The 10,184-nt window shown below is 55.4% G+C and overlaps 2 protein-coding genes across 3 annotated transcripts in view; both read right to left on the bottom strand.

Moving 5' to 3' along the window:
• LOC108643954 (regulator of cell cycle RGCC-like) overlaps positions 1-2,289 on the bottom strand; it is a 6,415-nt gene extending 4,126 nt beyond the window's left edge. For both annotated transcript variants that reach the window (XR_003916230.1, XM_029963771.1), the window contains exon 1: positions 2,055-2,289. Coding sequence is in view for 1 of the 2 variants with exons in the window: in XM_029963771.1 (XP_029819631.1) it covers positions 2,055-2,193 (139 nt within the window). In the remaining variant the exon portion in view is untranslated. The remainder of the gene's footprint in view (positions 1-2,054) is intronic.
• A 111-nt stretch (positions 2,290-2,400) lies between these two features.
• The window catches only part of ARHGAP36 (Rho GTPase activating protein 36), a 10,645-nt gene continuing 2,861 nt past the window's right edge, over positions 2,401-10,184 (bottom strand). Inside the window, exons 3-11 of the mRNA XM_029963749.1 lie at positions 9,731-9,793; positions 8,353-8,609; positions 7,630-7,825; positions 7,033-7,088; positions 6,428-6,578; positions 5,769-5,917; positions 4,692-4,862; positions 3,476-3,573; positions 2,401-2,563 (exon numbers count right to left, since the gene is read on the bottom strand). Coding sequence (XP_029819609.1) covers positions 2,425-2,563; positions 3,476-3,573; positions 4,692-4,862; positions 5,769-5,917; positions 6,428-6,578; positions 7,033-7,088; positions 7,630-7,825; positions 8,353-8,609; positions 9,731-9,793 — 1,280 coding nt within the window. The 3' untranslated portion in view covers positions 2,401-2,424. The remainder of the gene's footprint in view (positions 2,564-3,475; positions 3,574-4,691; positions 4,863-5,768; positions 5,918-6,427; positions 6,579-7,032; positions 7,089-7,629; positions 7,826-8,352; positions 8,610-9,730; positions 9,794-10,184) is intronic.

The raw sequence follows: 10,184 nt of genomic DNA, 5'->3' as shown, positions 1-10,184 counted from the left end.
TCAAGCCCAGAGCTCAGTGTCTGGGCAGCACCCTGGATCCTGCTCAGCAGCATGAGGGTAGACACGGGCATTAAAAAAAAAAGAAGGGAATGGGCCCTGCTTTCTTTGCCGTTGCCCCTAAAATCACTCATGAATCCGAGCAGTTGATCCCACTCCTGCAGATACTCCCTGTTGTGCCCTTCACACAAACCCTAAGCTTGACTTCAGATGTGAAACCCCACCAGTGCTGAGTGCTTCAAGACAGTTTTGGTGGGGTTGGTGCTGAGAACCAGCCAGAACCACTCCAACAGCAGCAACTGCCCCTGAAACACCAACCACCCACAACAGCCACCACCCCCCAAAACAGCCACCACCCCCTCAACAACAACAGACACCCCCAAACATTAACAACCCAACAACAACCAGGGCAAAGAGCCCACGAGAACAGAACCTGGAGCGTGGCAAAAGCCACTGGACTCTTCGGAGCAATGCCAGGGCTCCCTGAATGAGCTTTGCAGCTGATTGGGGACGGGGTTTATTTTGTGAGGCTGAAAGAGAGCAGCTCTAAGCAAGCGCTGGTGTGTTCCCGCAGCGCCAGCCGGCTGCTCCTTCAGGCAGAAGTGTGTCCATGCAGCTCAGGGAGGCCGTGGGCAGGCCGGTGCTGGGCTGCCCTCAAGTGGAGTTTCCAGCGATATCCCACCGGCACTGAGCAGTTTTAGGTTTCTGATGTGGCGGGAGAAACACCCTACAGTGATTTTTATAGTTTTGGTAGCAAAAGGAGAAAGATGGTGCTTCCCAGTGAGCCCCACATGCCCTCCCTGCCCCCTCTGTGGCGCTGGGAAAGTGAACTTCGACAGGACTTTTCCTGCAAAGAGCTGCCTCATGTGTCAGCATCCCTGTCTCATCCACAGAATCACAGAGTCAGGAATGATGTGGGTTGGAAGGGACCTTAAAACCCATCCAGTTACAACCCCTGTCCCAGGTTGCTCCAAGCCCTGTCCAGCTAGGCTGGAACACTTCCAGGGATGGAGCAGCCACAGCTTCTCTGGGCAACCTGTGCCATCGTTTTACCACTCCAAGAAGGAATTTGGAAGGTCCCCAGAGGGGCTGCTCTTGCAGCAGGTACAATCCCACCCAGCCCAGCCGCTGGACATGGTGTTGGTTTCACAGTGGACACTCGGGTGTGCTGGTGACCTCAGGAACCTTCAGCAGCCCCGTGGTGTCCCGAGCTTATCCACTCCCACAGACCCAACAGCACTGCTGGTCTCTGGAGCTTATCAGAGACCAGAGACCCGGGAGGTCTCACCAGCTATCTCACAGCACACACTCCTCCAGGAAATACTTCCCCACCCATCCCAACTGTACCCATCCTCAGGGAAGAGACCTTTGCAAAATAAGAGCCCAGCCCTGAGGCTCTGGTGCCTTTAGACCAGTACTGGGCACAGGTTGTGGCAGAATATGGAATATGAATCCATCCTCCCTCTCAGGCCAGCAGCAAGGAAAGGGCCATCCAGCCCTTCATCATCCTCTCGGTACTACAAGATGTGCCCAGAGCTATGACACATGGGAGCATCCCACCAGCCCAAAGCTTCCTGGAGAGCTGGCCCTGACTGCGATTCCCCATTCCACCTCTCACAGAATGTTTTGGGTTGGAAGGGACCTTAAAGATGATCTAGAATCATGGACCATCATCCATGGACCAACTCTGGATGTGAATGGAGGAGAACCCTCATGGAGCGAAGCACTGATGGAGCTTTGGTCCTTTAAACATCCCCATCCCTCCCCGTGCTGCTGTTCCACCAGACACTCCAGCCTGGTTTTGTTTGCAAAAGTACTCTTTCATCCCTCTGCTGGGGCTGCCCCATCCCTGGAAGTGTTCAGGATCAGGCTAGATGGAGCCTTGGAAGCAACCTGGTCCAGTGGAAGGTGCCTTTGCCCATGGCAACTTCTCTGAGCAACCTGTGCCAGGGCCTTACCATCCTCGCAAAGAAGAATTTCTTCCCAGTATCCCATCTAACCCTGCCCTCTGGCAGTGGGAAGCCATTCCCCCTTGTCCTGTCACTCCAGGCCCTTACAAAAGCACTTAGATACATCCATAAGGTCCCTTTGGGGGACAAGTTGTCTCTTCTCCAGGCTGAACAGTCCCAGCTCCCTCAGCCTTCCCTCGAAAGATGGACGCTCCAGTCCCCTCAGCTCTGGGGATGGGAATCTCATTCCCCAAACTCCGATGAAGCAGATGGCAGAGGCAGGACTGTGCCAGGGGCACAGCAGTGCTTTGGACCTGCAAGGAGGTGACAGCCCATGCTGGTGGCTCCCGAGCACAGCTCTGCCCCACACACGCACCCCCACGGCACAGGCACAGGGCTTTCCCCCAAAGTGGGGCAGAGGACTGGTTTTTGCTGGGAAAGGCTGCCCAGTTTGTCCAGAGGGCCTGGCCAGGGCTCACTAGATGCCAACGTGCAGGTTTAGGAATGAGACGTTGCTGTAGAGGTCCGAGGAGACCGAGCTGCTCTCCAAGCTGCGTGTCCAGCCAGGCAGTGTGGAGGGAGAGTGGCCCTCTGCGGAACCCTCACGCTCCAGCTGCCTAAGGAAGCAAAAAAAAGAGAGAGATGCTAATTGCAAATGTTTCTATTGCCAACTCCACTCCCAAATGTCCTCTAGCAGTGATCCCAAGGATCCCAAAGACTGCCATCTCTGGACAGCCCCAAAGGGAATGTGAAGACAGACAAGGAACTGTACCATGGATTATAGAATCCAACGTTTGGGTTGGAAGGGACTTTGAAGACCATCTAGTCCAACTCCCTGCCATGGGCAGGTCCTTCCACTAGACCAGCTTGCTTCAAGTCCTGTCCAACCTGGCCTGGATGTGGCCTGTGGTCCAGGAAAACCCCTCACACAGGACAGTCCCCGTTTGCTGAAGAGTCACCAGCTCTACCAGGAGACCAAAGGCTCCTGAGTGCCCCCTGCTTCCAAAGATCCCCTGCTTCCAACCCCAGAGAGCAAACCCCCTCCTGCATTAGGTGCTGTGATGGTGGGTCCAGCTTATGGGACACGAGGTATTTAATCTATATTTAATCCCACTGTATTTAATCACAGGGAAGGGCATGAGCTCCAATTCTGAGCCTCAGTGGGACTGTCCCATCTTAGAGCCTAAAAGTGGATGCACAGCCACACAGGACAAGGCAAAAAAATGCATGGAAATGTGGGCACCAAGGGCAAAGAAGATTTAGAGAAGCCTGAACATGGAGCAGGTATCAGCGTGCAACCCTGAGAGGCAGGAGCAGAGGAGGGGGCTGGACAGGAAGGGATTCTGATGCTCTGGAGGGGTCCTGAGGGAGGAAACAAGGAGAACAGGGAGCTCTGAGGGACAGGAAAGCTGGGATGTGAAGGGCTTTTGCTGGGGAGCTCATGAGCAGAAGCAGTGGAGGGAAGAGGAAGGCTGGAGGAAGATCAGCAGGGTTGGCCCCGTGCAGGGAGGAGCCTCGTGGGGACTTACGGCACGGCAGGGAACTTCCTGCGCAGCAGGTAGTCAATGACATCGGGATCTGTCTGGAACAGCCTCCTCAGGATGTCACACTGCATCTCTGGAGACACCTGGGGGCACACACGGACACACTCCTGGGGTCCCCCTCGGCAGGAGGATGAGCAGGGGCAGCCGAGGACAGGGGAAGGACTCCAGGACAATACGTGGTCGTGGACACACCATGTTGGTGTCACATCCCACACACCTCCCGGGCTCTCCAGGATCTCAGCCCCCGCTTTTCCCCCAGCAACCCTGGTCTTTTGGCTCCCCGCAGACCCCCAAAATTGCTATGAAGCTTTTTGACTGAAATGTCCCATTCTCATAAGCCTGTGGGGGCTCTTGTTGCCTGCAAGTATCCTGTGGGAGGGTGGAGAGAGGATGGAGCCAGACCCATCACAGAGGATGGGCACAAACCAAGGTGCAGCAGGGGCACCTCTGACAGGGACAAAAACCTTCCCCTGATGATGGTGCAGCCCTGGGACAGGACCTGGAGAGGTCACAGCTCCCCATCCCTGGAAAGAAGTAAAGCCCAGCCGGATTGCAGCCCTGATCTGGCTGGTCTGGAGGCCCAGAGCTCTCTTCTTCCCATATGAGCCTTTATATGAGTCTAAAAGAAGCTTTTGGGAATCCCAGGGCGATGCATCCCCCAGTATGAGATGAGCACTGCCTGACTCCTGCTGAAGAGTGGATCTGAAGTGATCTGAAGTGGTCCCTCACTGCCCTCACCAGCTCTCCCTGCTGTTACATCTTGCCCACACCTGCCTGAGGCTTTGGCACTCCACCCCATGCCATCCTTTTCCAGCTCCTTCCCTATTCTAGGCTCTCCCATTTTTCAACTTCTTTCCCCCCTCACTGGGAGTCTGGGGGAGAAACAGCCCCCAGATGCCACCCCTGCTGTTGGCCAGATGTTCCCTGTCCCAGAGGAGCTCGGTCAGACATCACCAAGGTGGGAGGTGCCAGAGAAGAGGGGACCTCCACGGCACAACCCTCAGCTGTGCCCTTATGATGGCACCCAAATCAAGCCATCCCAAATCCATATTTACGCCGTGAGGAATGAGCCGTGTTCCCAAAGCCAACTAGAGTCACCTGCTCCTGGGCAGGGCTGTGAACACCCCCTTGCTCTGCTGCCACTGGGAGAGTTCAGAGGGAAGGGAGGTCTGGAGGAGCTGCCCTGAGGAGCCTCACCTACCATGAACAGGGCCTGGTGGTGCTCGATCAGCCTCTGGAGCACCAGGATTATGGCAGCGCTGTCCTCAAAGTTCAGGGCACCAGCGTCTTTCTCTCCAGGCTTCTCCTTCTGCAGGATGTTGGGACCAAAGACTGTGGCCAGGTTTGAAACTGTCATTTTATTCCCAGGAACCTAGCAAGGAAGCACAAAGGGAAACTGAGGATTATGGAAGTACCAGCATGGGATGTCCCAGGATATTGTCACCCACTCCAGGGCAGGAACATGAGCTGGTGGGTGGGGCTGGGGTGATGGTCTGGGTCCAGTTTGGTCCTCTCTGAGCTGGTGTCAGGACCAGCACAAAGGTGCTGAAGCACACGCTCATCCCCTCCTTGCCTCCATTCCCACATGTCCCACGTTCCCAGCCCCTACCAAGGATCAATATTTCCCTATCATCTCCCATTAGGGGACAAAACCAGCACCTGAATCATGGAGAGACTCGGAGCTGTCTAGAGAAATCAAAATCAACCTCAACATACAGTCACACAAGTGACTTCATGGAACTGGGAGGTGGGAAACCAGAATCAGTCCACAAAAAATGCCCCTTGTGCTGCCTGTGGACACACAGCCAGGTCTCTCTGGGTTTTTTGGCACCCTGAAAATCTCTGAGCCAGCCTGAGCCACACAGGCCTGTTGTGGACATGGGATTCATCCTGTCTTGACAGAACAAGAGGACATAGCCCCAAGCTGTGCCAGGGGAGGTTCAGGCTGGACATCAGGAGGAATTTCTTCACAGAAAGGGTTGTCAGGCATTGGAAGGGGCTGTCCAGGGAGGTGGTGGAGTCCCCATCCCTCCAGATGGACTGGAGGAACACCTGGATGTGGCCCTCAGTGCTCTGGTCTGGGTGACAAGGTCACTCAGGTGATCAGTCACAGGTTGGATTCGGTGATCCTGGAGGGCTCTTCCAACCTAAATGGTTCTGTGATGGATTTGGTTTTTCCAGAGGGTTCACCTAGGCCTGCAGCAGCTCTGCTCGGTTCTAACCACTGCAGCCTGAGCACCCCTTCCCCATGCAGTGGTTCCCTTTGGATCAGCCTCACCTCCTGGCCATCAGCATCCCAGGAGCGCTCGGCGTGCCGGGCCACCTCTCCGAGGAAGCGCAGGAGCCGGTGCAGGGTGTCACTGTGGCAGGGGGGCAGCAGGAAGAGAAGCAGCTGGAGGGCATCCAGCTGTGCTGGCCCCTCCATGGCTGGGCAGAGAGCAGCTGTTAGTGAGGATTCCAGCCCACCAGGCACTTCCAGCCCTCCTCTACACCCACGGGAAAGAGCTCGGGAGGAAGCCAGGCTGGTGTCCCATCCTTCATCCCATGGGATGAGAGACCCCAGCAAGGGCTGTGATGTGATGGGGTTGTGTATTGCACAGCCCCACAGACAAAGACTGTCCTGGTCCAGAGGGATTATTATAATCCAATTTTTAAAAAAATCCCCCAAACCCACAGATGAGAGTAACTGCCCATGGCAGTGCCAGGCAGCACGTCACCCATCCCACCATTGTCCAGTGGTTTTGGAAAAGGAGGGTGGTGAGGAAGGATCCATCCCTGGAAGTGTCCAAGGCCGGGTTGGATGGGGCTTGGAGCAACCTGGTCTAGTGGAAGGTGTCCCTGCCCATGGCAGGGGGCTGGAATGAGATGGGCTTTAAGGTCCCTTCCAACCCAAACCATTCCCTGACTCTGTGCAGTCTCCGCTCTGCAGGTACTCACTGGCTGTGCTGAGGAAGGCTCCATAGAGCTCTCTGGGAATCAGGGAATCCGGCATATCCCGAAGAAACTCTTTGAGCAGAGCAGCCACATCGTGAACACTTTGATGCTCATCCAAAAAAACATCCAGCCCCTGGTCAAACTCCTCCCTCAGCTCAGAGATGGAAGAGATGAAAAGAATAACGCAACGGTCAGTTCTTACTCTTTGGGGGAGTCATCCTGTCAGGAGGGCTACTGCCATGGCAGGATACAAGGGTCAGCTACTCCCAATGTCCCCCCAAAGCAGGGCACCCCAAAAAGGTGTGTCAGAGCCCAGCAGCCTTCTGCTGCCCTTTGGATGGGCCGTGGGACCAGATGGAGCCCATGGCTCTGAAGTGCCAACCAGGGGATGGAGGCTCGTCTGCCAAAGACAGGCTGGAGGGAAGGAGCTGGACTGGTCTCCTGGCTGGAAGAAGGACCCAGCAGCAGGACCTAGGCTGCCTGTGATCCAGCCTGGGATGTTTTAGACCTCTCCACACCAGTGCCTGTTCTATTCATCCCCATCCATACAAGCCTCTGACCTTTGGATGTGGTATGGCCACAAGGACGCAGTAAAAGTCTCCCTTTACCTGCTGAACTCTTTTCTTGGAGCTCCCAACACGGAAGATTCCCACTGTTTGGAGACCTGGGAGACAGGCAGGTTAGTGCTGGGCATCCCCACAGATCCCTGCCACCCCAGCTGGTCCTGGGAGCACCTCAGCACCATAGCAGGGGCTCTCGTGTGCACCCTTCCCTCTGCAGGCAGCGTGGGGAAAAGGAAAGGTTGTGGAGCTGCGAGATTTTCTGGGATTGTCTGTAGGCAAGGGAGGAGAGCTCATCCCTACAGTTGCTCTGAGGGAGGGCCTGGATGTGCAGTGGGAGTTAAGGCACCAGACATGGTCACTGATACACACAGTGACATTCCCTTCTGATGCAGCTTCCAGCCCAGAGGACTCTCCACAGGTGGCTCTTTGGGAGCATGGGCTGCCCCCGGAATTGTGGAATCATTTAAGGTTGGAAAAGACCTCCAAGATCATCGGATCCGACCTTCAAACGAATCCATGCCCACTAAACCAGCAGCCTCCTCCCACTCTGGGGAATGGCCAGGCTGGAATGTCCCAGCCCACCACACACAGTGGGTTTTTCCTGCCTCTCACGGGACCTGCCGGAGGCACCCACGCCCTTACCGTGCGTCTCAATGTGTGTGCAGCACCTCTCCACGATCCGTGGGACCTGCCAGGTGATGGGGTTGAGGCTCAGCATCTTCTTCTTGCCCAGGACTCTCCGTGGGTCCAGTTCGTGGGGGTGTGAGAGCTGCAGTGCCTCCAGCAGCTTGGACACGTTGTCACTCAGGTCGGCGATGGAATCCACAGACATGGCCCCCTGGGATGGAGCAGGGGGGTGGCAGGAATGACCCCACAGATCCCAGTGCTCACTGCCACCTCAGAGGTTTGTGGGAAAAGGCAGCATCCCATTCCACCCCCTGCCATGGGCAGGGACACCTTCCACTAGCCCAGGTTGCTCCAAGCCCTGTCCAGCCTGGCCTTGGACACTTCCAGGGATGGGGCAGCCACAGCTTCTCTGACCAACCTATGCCAGGGCCTCCCCACCCTCACAGGGGAGAATTTCTTATCCATATCTGACATAAACTGACCCTCCTGACCCTGAAATGTCCTCCTGGTAACCCTGGCTCAGTAAGAGCTCAGCTGGTGAAGATCCTCCCACCTCTCACAGTCCCTCTCCAGGGGGAGCAGGGCCATCCTCATTTCCCTGAGGGCAACTTGGGACCAGCCCTGCATGGAGCACGACTGACTTAGATTTGTTAAGAAAAGACCCAGGAAAATCCCATTTCTTGCTGAATTCAGACCCCCCATCCTACAGCACCATCACAGCCCGTTTTGGGACCGTACCCTTCGCTGGCTCCAGAAGCTCTTGTCCGGAAGAGTTGGGGAAAGCGGCTCCTCTGGGAAGCCCCCACCAGGTGCTCGGACACAGCTTGGGCCCATCCCAGATTTCTTCTGCCTCTGAGCCCGAAACCTGGTCACTGTGGCCTCCACCTCCAGGCAGAGCCGGCGACTCTTCCCCACGGCTTCCTGGAGCTGCCGGTGGGCGCGGTCGTTGGCAATGACCTGGGAGAGCGGGATCCCGAAGGTGTGAGGAGAGCAGTCTGGGGAACAACACGGGAGAAAGGGAAAAGCGTCACCGGGGAGGGAGCTGCACTCAGTCCAGGTTTTCTGCCCCCAGGAGCAGGTGGGAAGAGCATTCCCAAGGGCCCAGGCAAACCCAGAGGAGGCTGCTGCCCCTGGAAAGCACCAGGGCACTGCATGGTGGGACCCTGAGTGCCAGAGATCTGAGCAGGGAGGGCATGGCATGGGATTTGGGATGCTGGAGGAAGAGGAAAGAGACACAGGGGAGCTGGGAAAGAAAACTGGTCTCCATCAGAGAGCCTGTTGGAGCCTGTCCTAGTGTTTCCTGGGCTTTCTTTCATATTACTGGTTCCAACACCATGAAGATGCCATGGTACCTATGAAGCTCGTTCACTCATCATCATGGCTAGGCTTCGGAAACGAAGATTTAGGAATTTTTAGGAAGGCTCTATCCACGTTTGTTATAAGCACGCTGGTGGCTTATGAGGCCATGAAGCAAAGACTTCATAAATCACCAGAAACATCCAAACCAAAAGATTCTTCCCAAATCCTAACCCTCCAGTTTTCTACAGGGTTTGTCTCAGCTACATCTGCTGACATAGAACAGCCTTGGTATTAGTGGTATTCTTCCCAAATAACTGTCCCTCTCCATCCCTCTGACAAGGAGAGCTTTCCTCACCCCCAGACTCTGCACTACCCCGGGAGCACAAGCCACAAATCCATTTAGTAAAATATGAGACAATAATTTCAATAGTTTCCTTGAGTTGGCTTTGTACTGGTGTGGGGAAGCTCATTCCTGCCTGGCTCTGCTCTAGGATTCTGGGTTCCCCAGGGCTGTCACTGAAATCCTTCAAGGGATGATAAAATGGAACTGGAAGCAGCGAGACTGGGGCAAAAATGGGCAGATAGAAACATTTATATGCAACATTTATAAACAGCTTGGAAATGCACGTTTATGTGTATATTCCATCCTTCCAGGTTCCATCACGTTCGTGCTGCTTCACCTCACTCCAAAAACAGCAAAACAACCTGGGATGAAGCAACCTGCTGGATTCAGGCACCTCCCAACTCACCCCACCAAAAATCACCAATTCCACTTGAGAGCAGGGACCAAACCCCAGGGAAAGGGGAGGCTGCTCACCTTTCCTCTCCTTTGAGAAGCTCTCCAGCTTCTGCCGGATGGATTTACTGCCTTTGGGTCCATCTAGGAGGAGAAGAGAAGGTGAAGGTTGGGCACCAGGATCATGGGGCTGGTTCAGCATGGGCTCTCCTCACAGACACCTGTCTCTCTGGAGCCTCTGGATGTGGGGATGTTGCAGTGATGGCCACAGCCCTGAGGGATCCATGAGTCCCATGGGATGCCTGGGGAACAGTCCTGGGGATGGGCATCATCCTCCTCAGGTGAAGAGATGGAGGGACTGGCACTCAGGTACCAGGACCCCATGGCACTACACGAGGAATGCGGCCCAGAAAGGCTTTTGGGAATGTTTTAGAGGGCACAGACAAATGAAGTTGGACAAAAAACCATCACCTATCCCATCCTGGTCTGGAGGACTCCCATGTTGCACATCCAGCAGCAACGAACTGACAACTCA

This window comes from Manacus vitellinus, unplaced genomic scaffold (genome assembly GCF_001715985.3).
Source record: "Manacus vitellinus isolate BGI_N305 unplaced genomic scaffold, ASM171598v3 scaffold_62_pilon, whole genome shotgun sequence".
Lineage (NCBI taxonomy): Eukaryota > Metazoa > Chordata > Aves > Passeriformes > Pipridae > Manacus > Manacus vitellinus.
The sequence above is the reverse complement of the archived record's forward strand: the minus strand, read 5'-3'. Positions and strand labels throughout refer to the sequence as shown.